Raw genomic sequence first — 17,320 nt, forward strand, 5'->3', positions numbered from 1 at the left:
AAACATTAGACCTCTCTCCCCTTTATAAACGTTTGGCCAAAAATAGCTGAATTAACAACCGCCAGTCCAGTTAGAGCTCTCTCCGAGCACACTGCTACTCAGACTGCTTCAAGTAAAGAAGCATCAAAACATGAAGATCCTTTTTCTCATAAGCAAAAGTGCATTAAAAAAGACTGCCATAGATTAATAATTTGAACAAAGACAAACTTGCTTTGATGTAGAAGGTTGCTAGAAAAACCAAACCTAAGAAATATATAAAAATTTTCTTGGACGATTTGGGAAGAGATTTATTGATACCGACAGAACAGAAACATTACAATTCAAACACAATCCCAAAGATCTTTCTGACAGAAATTCAGCCCTCCTCTCTTTTCTCTCTGGGCCTCCCTCTCTCTTGTATCCAGTCCTGCCATACTCTCTCCTCCGCTTTGCTGCACGCCGCAGAGTGGCTCTGATGGAATGTGATGCCCATAGGCTGGACAAAGCCCTGCATTCAAGGCCCTACATCCTACTCTGGAAGTTTGTGACTGCGAGCCTTGATCGCTGAGTGGGGGGAGGCTAAAGTTCACCAGTCTGTCCTATTGCTTGTCTAGTCAGATGTGTGTTGCCTTCCCCTCTGAACCACTGTATTATCTATACACTTCAGATTAGATTGTGATCAAAAGTAAGAATACACAGTTTTAATGTCACCAAATAAAGAAATGAGTCAGCAGATTTGATAAGTTCAAAGAGGATTTTTTGATCTTTGCAGATTAATTTGATACCTACAAAAAGACAGGCGCATCATGCCAAATGCTACCACTTAAACAACAGAAGGTGGGAAAAACAATTGGAAATCTACATCTGAATGCTTCCTTGCTTTTAAAAGTATGTGCATCAACAACAGTGCTGGGATACCGAGAGGTCTGGCATGCATCAGTTGCTGCCTGACAGTCTGCCAGTCTCTGCTTCCTCTGTCTAAGTGGCTAATATGCCATCCATTTTTTCTGCTTTGTGTGGGTAATGTAATGGAGCCCTCAGTGCCCACTGCATCTGAGGAGCCACAACAACTGTAGCTTTAAGGAACAAATAGAAATATAATAGTTGTCTTACAACAGCGCACAAACTGACTCAAGTCCTGCTTTTGTTTCTACTGTTATGGAACAGAATACCATTTTTACATACACAGTTTACAATTCTGAATTTATACTGTAGAACCTGAAACCTTTATAAAAAGGAGGAAACAAATATCAACCACTAATGGGCATTTGAGTGTTGCCCACTAAAACAAGAAAGTACTAACATCTATGGATGATGATGTAGTGACTGGGCCTCCCTCTCTCTATATAGCTGAACATGTGCTATATATATATATATATATATATATATATATATATATAAAAAAAAATTACCTTTACAATGTTGCATCATTGTTTGTAAATCTCTCGTGGTGATCAAAGAAAGCCAACTCTTTTTGACCTGTGTACTTAAAATCATGTCCAGCAGATGTGTTGGTCCACTTCTTGGCAACACTGAAAATGAATGGAGAGAGAAGTTTCACTAGAAAGGTCATTACTGCAGCAAATCTGCAAGAGCTCAGTGAAACCTAACCCCCTAACCCCCAGTTCTTCTCATCCACAAGTAATAGTCTGTTTGTTAGAAACACTTTTCTCCAAGTCTGTTGAACTACTGAGAAGGAACAACCTAAATCAGAGGAATGGAAACACACCAGTTTATGGGAACAACAGATACCTTGAGAAGGGAGTAAGCAGCCAGACGATTGGGGCAAATACAGCTGTTGTAAAGTTAATCTTTTTTAAAAAGTTATTTTTTATAGTTGTTTATGCTTTTTGTGTCCTTTGATGGAACAGATTATCTATCATACATAATAATTCACTAATGCGATGAATTGGAGATACTAAGTTTCTGAACCCCGACCATCTTTCTCGCTGACTTCTTCTTCTTTACTTGATAAATTACAATGTACTTGTTCACTCCATGCATTTAAATTTGATCTGGATACTTTACTATGACTACTCTTATCTTAGGGAACTTTGCTTTAAGCATTGACACCTACGATTGGCATTCCAAATATAAATTTCCTCTTTGACAACTTTTGGATGCTTTCTCTACTATCTTCTGCTTGGCATTTTCATGTGAGGTTCAAGCCTGACAACTGAAAAGGAAAAGGTGTAAAAATTATGATGCATGTAAATTAATCTCAACTATTCTACAGGATGCACCTGAAGGGCATACAAATACACAGATGCATTACTCTGGCTGAGATTTATATTAAAAAGGACAGAAATCTCAGATTTATTCCCCATTTTTACTTGGTAAAAATAATAATGAGTGGAACATGATAATGAGTGTCAACAAAGAAAGCTGAGAAGGAGCCCAGGATATTTCTTGGATTTTACCATATGGATGCAAGAGTAGCTCAGCATGAGATCTCTCACTCTGTCATCAGATTAAACGGTTCACTTCCTCTCCTGTATTCCTCTCCAGGTGTGGCCACCCTCCTCATCGACAGCTCCATCTACAATTCATGAGAGGAACCCGATTCCCCAATGGGTCATTTACTCAATCAGACCAAAATAAAACCTGCAAGTTTGCGTCAGCAGTAAGAACGGTGTTGTCATAGAAGTGAGCGAGTACTGCTAATAATAGCTCAAACAGAGGAAGTTGTAGTGTAGCCAGCACACATGAGCGAGCGGGAAGCTTGAAGGGAGGTGGGTGAATGGGTGGGTAAGAAAGTGAAAACACCAGGAGAAAACACATGGACTTGTTTTTTTCACTGAGAGGAAAGATTTAAAAAACACCGCTGACCTCCTCCTCGGATCTATTCTTAGCAGAAAAATGGAAGGTCAGTGGAGGGAAACTGAGTTGAGTTGTGTGTATTTGTTACCTAAATACAAGCTGAAATAACAAAAATGAAACAAAAATTTGATACTCTCATTTGAGTCACACTTAAATCTCACAAATAATCAAAAAAACAAAAAAAACCAACACTTCACAAAAATCTCACTTACAGTTGTGCCCTAAAGCTATGGGATTTGGCTTGAAAGAAAAAAAAGTTCTCCTCCCAGCAGGACAATGATGCTAATCATAGTCAGAGCTACGGTGAAATCAAAGCACATTCATGTGTTGGAAAGGACCAGTCGATCTAAATCCAACTACACATCCAATCAAACTGAGTTTAAGCTATTCTGCAAAAAAGAATAGCAAAAAAAGGTTCAGGTTTCACAATATGCACAGCTTATAAAAAAAATACTTAAAAACCCTAATTGGTAATGGTGGTGAACAATGATTTTGGAAAACATTGACTCAGGAAGGCACCCTATGCTTACTAGATTGTTTTGATAATTAGGTCTCCTTTCCCTTCAATTTTACAATTTACTGGTATAGTAATTTGTAAAATTGTAAAATGTCCCAGTACTTTTGAATTTTGTGGTTCTATTGCAACTAAATGTGGAAAAGGGTTGTTGAGAATGGGTATAATCTTATGTGACTGTCAAAAAATATATGATCCTCCCCACCCAAAAAAACAAAAAAACAGATGAAATCTAGTAGAAGTCCTGTACATCTCTGGTACAGGACTAAGTTTGGACTTCATCAAAGATAATTTAGCCATCATGACTGCTCATCCTTTTTCTCGTCTCTTCTATCCAAATATGAAGATTCACACATTTCATTGAAGCCACACCGAGAAATCCACACATGCCAAACCACACGGCTTAAACGTCCAATTGTGATATTTTCATTTTCCTGTTTGAGACACATAGGTCTAAAAAAACACATTAAGAGAAGCATTGTGTAAACTTAATCTTTGAGTCCAGAAGGTCATTTAAAAGCTAGTTTTCTACACATTTAGTTCCCTTTATGTCAGCGAGCTCTAAGTGGAGCGGACAGCATGCTTGCTCCCTCAGACATTTCCCCTATGTAGTAATTCACAACATACTGTCTCGAATCACACGGCAAGAGTATATATAGGCATCTCTAGCGTTCCTTCGCCAGTGGAAGATCGAAAAGGAATCACTTTTCAGGCGGTCACTTGCAGCTCTATCTGGGGGAGGAATTTCATACGAGTGTTTGCTTCTTTCTGCTCCTCTAAAGCGTATTTATAGTGGTTGAGTTCAGAGGATTGAAGGTATGTGTGCTGTGGCCTTCTGAAACCTTTCCATGTTAAGTGATGCTTTGAGATGCAGTTGTGGAGCCAAATATACGTCTTTCAGTTCTGAAAAACCTAAACATATTCATCAAAAACTCCAGGTTAAAGACAAAAATACTATAATAATTCTGAGCATCATAATTTATTGTGCAAAGTTAAATCGGTGGATGCAAAAGTGTTGGATAATTAATTCACACTTAATTTTTCCATGCCACAAAAAAATAAACTCTTAATGGCTATTTCTGCTTAGATATGAACTGAATGATTGAATTACAAGATAAATGTCAATTATCCAGCAAGTAATGCTTTAGTTTATTTTTATTGACAAAAAGTGACCTTTATGTCTAATAAAACCCTTTTTTTCACATCCAGTGCAGAATATTAAGGTCTGAACAACAAACAATTTTACAGTCTATGAATAAATGAAAAATGATTTTATATAATTCAAATTATTTTACTGTAGTCATTTGTCACACAGTTTATAAAAATTTAACTTTTAACATGAATATCCTCAGAACTGGGGAGAAACACAGGAACACTTTAAAGAGGTGAAAAAGTGATGGCTAAATGTTTTGCCACCTAAATATAAATTTTGATGCACAACTCTAGGATAGTCAGACAAAGAAAGTAGTCACTGTAGCTCCCTTTAATCAGCTGTACAAATGTATATTATTCTGCTCATAAATCTGTAATAAACATTTCGACCAGATGAAAAACTCCTGAATTCATCTTTACTTGTCTCTTTAGTGGAAAACCATACTATTGCCTGACCGGCCATATGCCTCCTCAGGACTAATTAGTGTAAATGAACCCCAGTGGCAGTGACAGGTAACACAACACAGATTGCTATTCTGTGCTACTGGGGTTTGTGTGCACTCTTCCTGTGACATAAAAGATTAAACAGGTGACTGTAATCCATACAGAGCATTGGATTCTCAGAATGACTCTAAGACACCTGATGCTGAGCAAAGACTACGTATGTAAACTCCTGTGGTTTAAATATAAAACTTAGATTGATGGCAGAAGAACTGAAACACAATAAAAATCATCAGTAGGGTCAACAAAAAAGATAAACGGTTGTATTAAATATTCTGGGTGTGTAAATCAATTCTAACAATGTAAACTACTTGCTAAATTAGTTGTATGTCTGAATTTAAATTAAGATCTAGAACTGAGTGTAACACAAAATAAATGTTTAAAGGCTAACAAACAAAAAGTAATGCAAGGATATTGAGTTACTAAAACTCTATTAGAACTAAAGACTTTTAACTAAAAAACAAACAAAACATACAAACAAACAAACATTAATCAGTCCTTTGGCTCAGTGTTGCAGTAACCCATGGCAACTGCTTCTGTGTCAACAGAAATCTTGTTCAGCTCCTGCACACCATGACTGTGCAACGTTATTGGCTGGCTGAATCAATGACTTGCAAACGTCTTCATCTATTATGCATGTCAGTTCACCTTTATTGTGTTCTTGAACTCATTCTCAGGTATACACAGCAGGGTGATAGCCGCTCATTGTTAAACAGGGGACAAGCAATCATCTCGGTAAGTCTTTTGGATTTTGTTGGTAACCTAGATTTATTTATTTATTAACAGCTTTGAGGATTCATTTTAATTTGAACAGTCAACAGCATTGCTATTCTGATATTTTTTAAACATAAAGTGGATGAACTCATAAGCAAAACTTAATTTGGATACAACTGCAAAGAAACTATATACTCATATCTATGCTTATTTAGAAGATTTTAGAATGAAAGCAGTTCATGAGTAACTGTTTCCTTCCTTTTTCATATATTTTAGTCACATTTTATAAAGGATACAACCAACAAAGACTATTAAGTAATACAGTATTAGCTCTATTATAGATATTCAGTGACATAATGACCGCAGATCCTTGAGACTTTGATTTTAAAAGCATTTTTTTAAATCCTCAGTTATAGGTTGCTTTTTGTTTTTGTTAAACAAGCCTCTTCCACATGCATAAATGTAAACAATTATTCCCTTAAAGCAAATTACTAATATATTCAGTAACATTGAATCATAGCTATGCAGATGATATTTCACTATTACTCAAAATGCTTGAAGCTTGGGATAGTAAACTCAAACCTGATTGAAAAGTTTCCACAACCTTATCATTGACTTACCTTGTGTGTTTCTTTGTCTTTTATCTTTTAAATTTCATTAATAAATTTGTTCATTCACATATTTCATGACATGTTTAAATATTTATAATATTAGCGTTTCACATTTTCACATACGTTTTTCTGCAATTTCAAAATAGAGAGGAGAAAGTTATGGAGCTGCTCGGATCAACTCTGACGACAACCTATGCTCGGCCAAAAACCAGCCACTTCCTCCCTGCCATCTCCACTATGGCATCCAGCTATCGTAACACTCAGCCAGCCTTGGGGAGAAGTCCCAGTGCCAATATGTGGAGAACAAACAGTTATTACAAGAGCAGCAGTGCTCTCCCATTGACCTCCTCCACACAGCGGGATCATTTTGATCTGGTTCGAGCCAACACTGCTTTCTACCCCTCCAACAGGACCATGCTGACGAACCGGTACACCCCGGACGACTGGTACAAGTCCAACCACAGCAATTACCGGGAGTCAGAGTCTTCAAGAAAGAGTGCAGAACGACTGAGGAAAGACACCATCAGGCTGATGCAGGATAGGGAGCAGCTCACCAGAAGAACGCAAGAAAACACCAGCAAGAACATTGCAGAAAGGGTCAATGATATTGTCTTCTGGAGGTCTGAGCTCAGCCATGAGATTGACAATATGGTGACAGAGATTGCGGCACTCAGTGAAGTGAAAAAAAGGTTGGAGAGAGCCTTAGCAGAGACCGAGGGGCCTCTTAAGGTTAGAATGGGTTTTAATAGTTTACACTGGTTCACAACAAATTTAAATGCACTAATCATTCATTTATGTTGAGTACCATGATGCAAAAATTTCACTCTGTGATTCAAGCTTAATATAAGTAAATTGGCAAATGTGTTCACTGTCAATGTAATTCTTAGTATTTAACAAAGAACTACAGGTTTTCTTTGAGGAAACAAAAAGATTGTAGTTACTCTACCTTTGCGAAATGCTGCAGTGCCTTTTCTGGATAAAGTGTTTAATTAGGCCACCTTATTGCCATGGCAGAGTGCTGGTCATTACCCACAGTGAGTCAACTTGATCTAACTGAAGATCCGATGACAGGTCTATCTTGCAAAGCTAATATCATGTAGCAGAAAGTTTTCTTTGAGGTTTCTCCAGGCAACTGAAACTAGAGCACACCTGAAACATAGGACAACATTCGTGCATGCATTATACTTTCACAAAAGGACACTTCATGTGCTTATCTAGCATTTTCGAACAGTTATTCACCTGCTTGAGCATAATAAGACAAGCCATATGTTGGACATGTTCACTTTTGATCAAAACACTAATTAATAATACCTCCCCAGCTTGTTTAGTCACTATGATTCTGTTAATAGGTGTCTCAAGAATGTTTGTACAACAGAGAGAAGCGGATGTCTATCGACCTGGTACACGATGATGTAGAAAAAGATCTAATAAAGGTAAAACAACAGTGATTGTCTTAGGTCTAAAACCAAACTTATTAAATGTAAATGTTACAATTTACCCTCTACCTGTACTATTGAAAGGAAGTAGAGGTTATAAAGTCATGTCAGGAAAGGATGAGGCGCCATCTGGACAGAGCCATTGCCCAGCTGGCGTAAGGATAAAAAAAAAGATAAAAATAAAACATGAATCTTTATAAATTTCAACAACAATTATAACAACTGATTTTATGATTCATGTCTACCTTCAAAAGGTCAAATCGAGCGGCCCAACATGAGTTGGAAAAAGACATGAGCGACAAAGTATCTGCCCAGAGGATTGATGACAGGTGCCACCATTTGAGGAACACATCAGACGGCATCGGCTATTACAGAGGAATCGACAGAATAGACCATTCGTGAGTATGGACTGAAAGATAAAAGGTTACTCTTATTATGCCAAATGTTAGCTATAAGTTGTAAAACAATCATTCAAGATCACTACTCTCTTGTCTGAATTTCTCCAAGACAGCCTTTTATGCTGCTTTAGCATGGTGTTAACTGACTTAAGAAGACTACTAAAATGCATATAGGTGGACTTTGGGAAACACGTGACCATGTTGTGCTAGTCAGACAAAGAGAAATATTGATTGTGTTACTTTTTTTTTCTATCGTAATCTTTAAATCGCAGATAAAGAAGGAAGTAAATAATCCATCAGTGAAGAGAGAGCACAATGTTTTCAAGGTACTTAAAGCAGGTCTTAAGGTTGAATGCCAGATCGTTTTCCTTCACTACTGCTCCAAACAAGAAATTATCACATTTGAGGATAGCTTGTTATTTGGATATGACAGGCAAACGACTCAGAATTGTCATTATGTTTGTATCTCATCTTCAAAGTCACATATAGAAACTAAAAATAAATGTATGCATCTCTTTTCCTCCTTGCCAGAGTTTCTCTGCCAGACACATGGTCCAAATTCACAGACGACAACATCCTGCATTCCCAAAGCGAACGGGCTAACTCTCACAAGCTCAGGGACGAGATAGAAATCTTGCTAAACACAACGTCCAATGAAATGTGGAACCAGTTCAACAACGCCAATGTCGCCTTTACTAACCGCATCTCAGAAACGGCTGATGCCAAGAACAACCTGCAGGCACACCTAGCTAAGGTCCTTACAGTTTCTACATGGCTTTATTTAAATATGTCACAAAAGATTCATCTGATTATCAAGACTATTTTTTCTCAAAATTGTATTTATTTTTTAGTTATTATTATTATTATTATTATTATTATTATTATTATTATTATTATTATTTTGTTGTTTTATTCATTTTCTCCTCATAGAGACAGTTGGAGAAAAACTAAACAAATTCACTTACTGTTGTCTCAAGTGTTTGTTTTCACACAGTAAATCTTTATTTTACACCTAGTATTATCTTCAAAAGTGGCCTGAAAAATTCAAAAGGTAAGGCCTACAGGGAATGTTTCTCCTTTAATAGACTATGTACTGTACATATGTACTCTAGGAGAGCTCTAAGAGACAGCTGGTTATTTGTTGCATATTTGACAGTGAGTCCCTCCGTTCAGAGTAGCGGGAAATTATATTTGGATTTCATTTAATGCATTTCAACACTAACAGTAGCTGTGATATCAGGTACACTGTTCATAGTAAATTTACTTGCAAGCACCACAATGATAAGTTAAAAAGAATTGGTTCAAAGGAAATTTTTACATTAACTGTCTCTTAAGAAATTCTTAAAATTCCACACATTTTGAAAGTTAGATACAAAAATAAAGAAGATGACCGACAGTAAAACTCCATAAAACACAAACTCATCTTTGACAGCCTGATCTAGAGATAATTTTTGTAATTACTGTATTTTGATAATTATTTGTGCTCTTAACCAGACTTTGCAGGAGATCTTTCAGACCGAGATGTTGATTGAATCTCTGAAGAAAGCTCTAAGAGACAAGGAGAACCCACTCAAAGTGGCCCAGACTCGACTCGAGGAGAGGACACGTAGGCCCAACGTAGAGCTTTGCAGAGACAACCCACACTACTGGTAAAGAGTCAGAGCTCATTCTAATCAATCTTTTTTTAGTTATACAGAAAGTAGAAAATTGTAATGTCTACTTAATTATAGTAGAGTAAAGTCTCTATCAACAGGTCAGAACTTTATAAGATCTTAGCTTGGAAATTGGTCACAAAATATGTGATCTGTACATGTCAACTAAATATACACAAAAAAAATATAGATCCCTACTATACTTTATGTGCTGAAATTAAGTTCTATGTTTTCACTAAAAGAAAAATAATCAGTAAGCTATCTGTCTGTCCTTGACTCTTCAGGCTTGTAGGCGAGGTGAGAGAGATTGAAGACACAATCCAAAAACTTCAAGAGAGACTGATGGAGGCAGAAAACACTTTGCAGATTCTGGTAAAGACAAAAGTGACTCTGGAGCATGACCTGTCCATCAAGGCCCATTCTCTCTTCCTAGACCAGGAGAAGTGCATGGGAATGCGAAAGAGCTTTCCCAGCCTGCCGCGCCTGGTGGGGTATACATAAAAACAGAATTTCAAACGACCAGGATGGACGTAAATAAGAAATATTCATACTAATTAAAGATTATTTATATATATGTTTTTATTATTATTATTTTTATTTGATCAGCAAGGTTTTAAAGGTTTGAATGACAAAAATATCCTACTTTAAGTATATCTGGGTGTATTTAAAAAAAATGTTTATACCAAACATATAAAAATAATGTCAACATACCAATATCCTGTAAGAAAAGTCTGACATGGGGAGCAGTTTATAGTAAGCCTGTTTGTGAAATAAGTCGAAGACATGATGAATGTCTTTGACATTTATGTTTATGTTCTTTAAAATACTCTGATTTTAAAGAACATAAACCTATTGAATGAAGTACACTTTCCTTTTCAAAAGAAATTAGTCAAAGTATTAATAATATGACATACCAAAAGCTATCAAAACAAGATTTAACTCAATTCATTGTGAAGAAAGTCTACAGTCAAGGTAAAAATAAATTGGGAAAAAACTGTCTTATAGCAAAAGTCATTTACTGTACACAGGGGTGTCCAAAGTCTGTCCTCAAGGGCTGAGAATTGATTTTAATATTTAATAAATTCTTTAGCTCTCACCACGGTTCAACACACCGGAACCAAATGATGGATCGTTAGTAGGTCTCAGCAGAGCATTGACATGGTGAGGTAGAGAAACTAAAACATGCAGGATACTGGCCCTTGAGGACTGAGTTTGGACACCACTGCATGCGCTGACAATATTGCAACTGTCAATTTAATTGCACTGAGCTGAAATTTTGTGACAGACCAAAATAAAGTATTTTAGAGTCGGAAGGTCTTTTCTTTAAAAATAAAGAAACAATAAATAAATAAAAATCTGAACTGTGTAGCATGCTTTTAGACTTCTTTACTGTGACACCCCATCCCTGTATGTATTTTAATTTTTCATGTTGGAGAATATCAGCCAATAAAAAGCATCATGAATGTCAAAGAGTGCAGCAGGTCAGGCATAAAGTTATAAAGAAATTAAAATCAGAGTTATGATACAAAACAACATTACATGCTAAAATATTTCAGACTAGAACAGTTTTTCAGATCCCATATAGGGGCACAGCAAACAAGTGAAAGATGTTCGGGTAAAATGTAAACTAAAATCTTAATTTTCTGACCTTCTTGCAAAAAGCCATGTAGTATAAAAATAAACACTACACAACTCTCTAAATAAATCACCCCAGTATGAAATATTGTGGTGGCAGTAATGCAATCAGTACATCAGTAATGTACCAGGTGTCAGTCTCCAATTTGTCTGAGTTTATTTTGCAAAGAAATAATGACCAAAGGTTACAGCCTCCGAATGCAATGCATCAAGATTCATGATCAAACAATTCTAAGTTGAGGCTTAGAAATCAGATCATGCAGAGCAGAGATATATAAAAATCCAGCAACATCTTAGCAGTACCTCTTTAATAATTTGTGTGGTCGATTACTCATCACCTCACTCCAAGGACAAGAACAGCGAACCGATAATAAAACCTACACCCAAACTACAGAATGTCTCATACTTTTCTCATGGCCTTTATCATTCACTCAGTTTCTGCCTTTCTGCCCCAGTAAATTGATCCACATTTAAACCTGGTTGATACTTTTCATTTTTCTGCTCACACAGTCAACACCTTTTCACAGCAAACTATGGACTGACATACATGATAAACAACACTATCAGTGTATGACCCAACCCTTCAAAACTTCCGGTATGACCTTTGGCTTTACTGCAGAATGTAAACATTGCTTCAATCACCAATACCATTTCAACTTTAGGTTTTAACAAAGAATCTCTTGTATCTTGTAACACTCATGTCTGTTTATAAATTGAAAAAAAGTTTGGAAGAGTTGCTTACAAAAAATAATTAAAAGTAAAAGAGAACACACGTGCATACCTACAAGTCTTGTTAAAAAAGCGGACCCTCTGTCAAAAATAGGGATTTATCATATAACAGCTATAGATTCTACCATACCATTTATTACAAAAAAAGAATGAAGAAAAATCCTTAAAAGTACTAAAGCACTCTATATTCAAGTCTCTCAGGTGAAAATACATTCATACCCTTTTAAACTTTTCCAGATTGAGAACTTAAATTATAAATGATTAAATAAATTATTAATAAATTATGCATGTTTTGTTTCACTTCACTGTTCTGAACAATTTTGTGTTGTTAAATCACATAAAGTACTTACAAAAAACCCTGAAGTCAAGGTTGTAGCTCAACCCACTTTTTAATATTACACACTAATAAATTCTACTTTAAGGGTTCCTCTTACAACAGTTAATTAGAATTAAAATTACAACTGAAGACATTTTGAAATAAATCTTAAATGTGACATGAAGCCAAAAATCTTAACCAAGATATTTATTTTAGATATTTGATACTAAAACCCCATTAGCAGCTACAAATTTCCAATATCTCCTACACAAGTTCACCAGTTCAGATTCTTTTCTTAGGGAGTGGAGATCATAAAGATTAACCACCTGAAAATCTGTGCAACTTGCAATTTGATTTAACTGCAATGTTTTACAGTGGTATTAAAATCTCAGCGGGGTTGCTCTGCACTGAAAACACTACAGTGTTTGACTACAGTACTGAGAAGCTAGTAAATAGCAAGAGGCCATGCTTCTGAAATTCCTGAGGCCCTTTATAGTAAAAGAAATGCCTCTCCTTATTGTCTCTTTCACATCAAAAAGAGCCCAGCTTTCACTGCACCGCAACTAAATATGTCAAATTTGGTTGACATATTTAGTATTTTTTGCCCCATATTTTTCACATTCTGGTTTCTATTTTTATTGTGAAAATAAAAGTTTTGGTGAACATGAAAAGTGAAATTAACAACAATTATTTGCTACAGATTTATGGTTAACCCTTTGGATGATGCACAAAAAGGACCTCTCATTTGACCTCCTCCGCCACCCCTACATATTAGGAATGTGCTCTGAAATTCTCCCCACAGTCCAAACATATTGGCAGTTTATTTTTAACTCAGCTTCTTGTTATAGATTCCCTGAGCACCATGTTATTTTATGTTTCATACATGCCAACATTCCACAGCATGATGAAAACGCGAGCTGAGCTTAGGCCCATGTCTGTCACAGAGGGCTTTATGTTCTGCTGGCAAGACAAGTGGAACTTGTGAAAAACCATATTTGATTTACAGACTAATAGTGACATGGTGAGGGAAAAAACCATATATATATATATATATATATATATATATATATATATATATATATATATATATATATATATAACATCAGGAAAAAGGAGCACAAGAAACTAGAGAAATACCAGGGCCTCAGGGAGGAACTGGAGAGGGCCTGGAAGGTGAAGACCACAGTGGTGCCTGTGGTCATCAGGGCCCTCGGGGCAGTCACCCCCAAACTGGACCAATGGCTACAACAGATCCCAGGAACAACATCAGACATCTCAGTCCAGAAATGTGCAGTCCTTGGCACAGCCAAGATACTGCACAGGACCCTCAAGCTCCCAGGCCTCTGGTAGAGGACCTGAGCTCAGAGGATAAGAACCACCCGCGGTGGGTGAGAAGGGAATTTATATATATATATATATATATATATGGGGGGTGTCAAGAAAGCAAGCAAAAATGTGAGAACTTCAACTCTCACAAAATATATGGAATCACTAAATTCACATATGAAAATTAAAGCTTTTAGCATTATTTTATTGCAAATTAACAATACGTATTGGTGGTTCTACAGGTCATTAAAAGGAAAGTATCCACTAAAACACTTGCTAATCAAACGCCTTTAAATAATTAATGAGAAAAAATTATGACCACCTACTGCTGATCTGGAACAGACAGGTGTATGTAAGCACAATGTCTGGGTGGAAAGACATTAGCAAATATCAGAGGGAGGCGATTGCTACTGCATGACCCAGGAGCACGGAGGCCACCCTGAAACTGCCCCTGGCCCACATCAAACTTGAGCACTGCTGGTTTCTGGCAATTTTCCACAATTCTCTTTTTGTCATACCAAATGTCAAGTACGGCAGTGGAGAAGTGATGATTTGGGCTTACTTTGCATTCATGGGATCTGGACAAGTAGGATCACAGGATTACGTCAAATATGAGGCCCCCCATCCAACAGCAGCAGCGTGGCCCAAACTTATCCTTCAACAAGAGACTGATTCCAAACACAGAAGCAAGTCTGCAGCAGAGTAGCTGAAAAACAAAAGAATTAGAGTTGACCTCAAATTTATTGAAATGCTGCAGTTTGAAATTAGAAAAGGCTTTTTACAAAAAAAAAAAAAAAAAAAGAATTTCAGCAACTCTCATTAAATCCCTCTAAGGGATTTGAGCAACTACATCGTCAGTTTATCCGTCTCTCAGTCACTAGGCCATTTTAAACTGAAAAATAAACATTCATGGGAATCAACTCCTTCTGCGGCTTTTGAATCTGTTCCAGACCTCAGTTTTCTCAGGAGGCCACTAAGCCGCTCCATTACAGGGCTGTGATGTTTGTCTATTAATATACACATAAGATTGTAAGCAGAAATGGGCTGAAGAATAAGTCTAGTAATTGTTGCAAGTCACAGGATGCTGGAGAGAACCTGATAAGACGTGATGGACAGCGAGGTTTTCCATCCTGACTGTCAAACACATGAACCTCTGTGCCCATGTTTTGACACATCTACTATCTTTAACAAAATTTTGCACGTAACTTCTTCTCCTATGAAGAATTCATGATAAGTTGGAAGAGAAGAACCAAAGCACTTATTAAAGTTCAGGAGTCAACCACAAAAGTCAGCACTTTTTCTCCTGCTGATTGATTTTGTTCATTAATTGGATTTCTTTAGCGGTCCACATGATTGACTAGTGGATAACATTTTTTTAAATTCTGTTCAGACCAGATGAGATCTTCAGTTCTTTTGTTAAATCACAGGAAACCTGTGTTTTTTAGTCTGTCTTGACGACGTGTTTTTAGCTCATTTATTTACCTTGAGTAGAGGGAAAACATGACCTGCTTTCTATAATCTAAGCAGCTCTCATTTCACAGCATCTTAAGACAAATTCCCTAAATCCCCCTTTCTTCTTAAACCATAATCATGCAGGATAAGCTGTAACTTGTGACCAAAGGATTTCATGCATGGCTGTTGACATGAGTCATTCAGATTCTTCCATTTTACGCTTTAGAGCCTACATGACTTTGATTAAGGACATGTTGAATAAATTAATCCAATCACAATTGTTTCACGCAGAATTGAGATTTCAAGGGTAGAAATCACAACCATGAGCCACGCTTTGTAATACTTTCAGGCTGAAATAGACTTTTAAATCTGTAATATTTTCACAACATTTTAATAATTTTTTAAGAAAATACCTGCAATAAAGGAGATTTTTTTTTCCTAAAGAGAATATGTTGTAAGTCTGTGTGAGTTTAGATTTTGAGAATGGTTGCAGCCTTAACAGGATCTGTTTTGTATTCAAAGCATTTTAAGCATTAGAGTCTGGTTTGCTGCTTAGTCATTTCAATGTTGTACTGTACGCAGGGTCTGATTAAACTGTGATGACAGGGCAGGGTGTTGTGAGAGGATTAACATTTATTGGCCCACAAACAAGACCGTATCTACCTCTCATCAGTCGCTAGGCTGTCTGTCTCTAACAGTTATTTACCTCATCTTATCTTTGCCAGCCTGCTTCCGGTTCAGCTTTTTAGGATTTTTATGATATGCTGTATTTTATAACAATAAGAGATTTCTAGAATTATCTGCGCTCGTCTCGTGCTTAATAATCACATTCCAACTACAAACCTCAAAGTATTTCAGTGGTAAAGGAGAGCAAAGTTGTGAAACTGAAGAAAAAATATTAGATTTTATATTAGACCCGGGACCGGGAATCAAACCCAGGACCTTCTTGCTACAAGGCAACATTGCTACCAACTGCACCACTGTGCAGCCCCTAAATAAGACCAAGTGCAAATATTGCTTCCAAACATCACATTATCAGTAAGCTGAGTTCAACTGTGTGAAATTTTCCTAGCTTTTCTGTGAAGGGCTCAGTAATTTGACCACGGAGAATAGATAGGTGAAGAATTTCTCAGAGATGTGTCATATATATTGAAATACTGTTTGTGCGATTTTGCAAATAATCTAGGCTGACTATAAACAGTGACTGGAGCCAAAGGAAAAATGCAGTGTAAGATGAGAATGAGGTAGTTCAATTCTAGGCAACAGCAAGGAGGGTGATGTTACAGTTAAGCAGAAAGTGGATCATCAGAATGTGATGCCTAATGTACTGACTGCACGACACAAAGACCGGGCCACCTATCACCAACAACTGCAATGAGCTGAAACTCAAGACAAAGGGCCAGATTGTCAAGAGGTCAAAGAATGACATAGATAAACCTTCATCCCCGACCCTGGTGGGAATCAGCTGGATCCTCTGCCTCAGAAAAGATAAAAAATAAAATAAAATCTATCTGTTGTGAGGTAGTTCTCCATCCTAAATAATAAACTGAGCCAGGATACTTCTGAGAGCACCTAATACAATAAAAGCAGAAAGAAACCTCTCAATTTGCTTTAATAACACTTCTTTGTGACAGGTTGTCACTTCATTATGCTTAATTAGATTATAATATATACCACATATATTATACTATAATATACCAAAGGATTATATTACCAATGATGCCATTATATGAAATACTGTAAATTGTTTTACAGTGCAAATAAATTACATTAAGAAATTGGTAAATAAGTTTAGTTGGTAAATTGTCTGACTAAATTCATGCTAAGATTGATTAAAATATTTTGGGTTTAAATTTTATCAGAGTGTAGCATCTGTATTACAAACAACCTTTGTCCTATTACATTTACAGAAACCTGATCGAGTCAGGGCTCTTAGCAGCAAACTATCTTTGACGTATTTCCCTCTGGTGACCTTGTCAACAAGAGTTTAGGCAATTGGGAGAAAGTAAACACTCTGAAACCGTACTTTATACGATTTGTAACTTGGAACACATTGGTCCTTGTAAGTACATATGTGTCTGGAAG

At 36.6% G+C, this 17,320-nt stretch overlaps 1 protein-coding gene across 1 annotated transcript; it reads left to right on the forward strand.

Annotated features, from left to right (window-relative positions):
- Positions 1–5,517: 5,517 nt before the first annotated feature.
- On the forward strand, positions 5,518–11,097 carry tekt3 (tektin 3). Its single transcript, XM_028029171.1, has 8 exons — positions 5,518–5,701; positions 6,438–7,020; positions 7,641–7,724; positions 7,812–7,882; positions 7,982–8,125; positions 8,657–8,879; positions 9,620–9,774; positions 10,062–11,097. Exons 2-8 carry the CDS (start codon positions 6,451–6,453, stop codon positions 10,276–10,278), a joined length of 1,464 nt encoding a protein of 487 aa, XP_027884972.1. The 5' UTR covers positions 5,518–5,701; positions 6,438–6,450; the 3' UTR covers positions 10,279–11,097.
- Positions 11,098–17,320: the final 6,223 nt, after the last annotated feature.

Source organism: Xiphophorus couchianus, chromosome 10, assembly GCF_001444195.1.
Source record: "Xiphophorus couchianus chromosome 10, X_couchianus-1.0, whole genome shotgun sequence".
NCBI classification, from domain to species: Eukaryota; Metazoa; Chordata; class Actinopteri; order Cyprinodontiformes; family Poeciliidae; genus Xiphophorus; species Xiphophorus couchianus.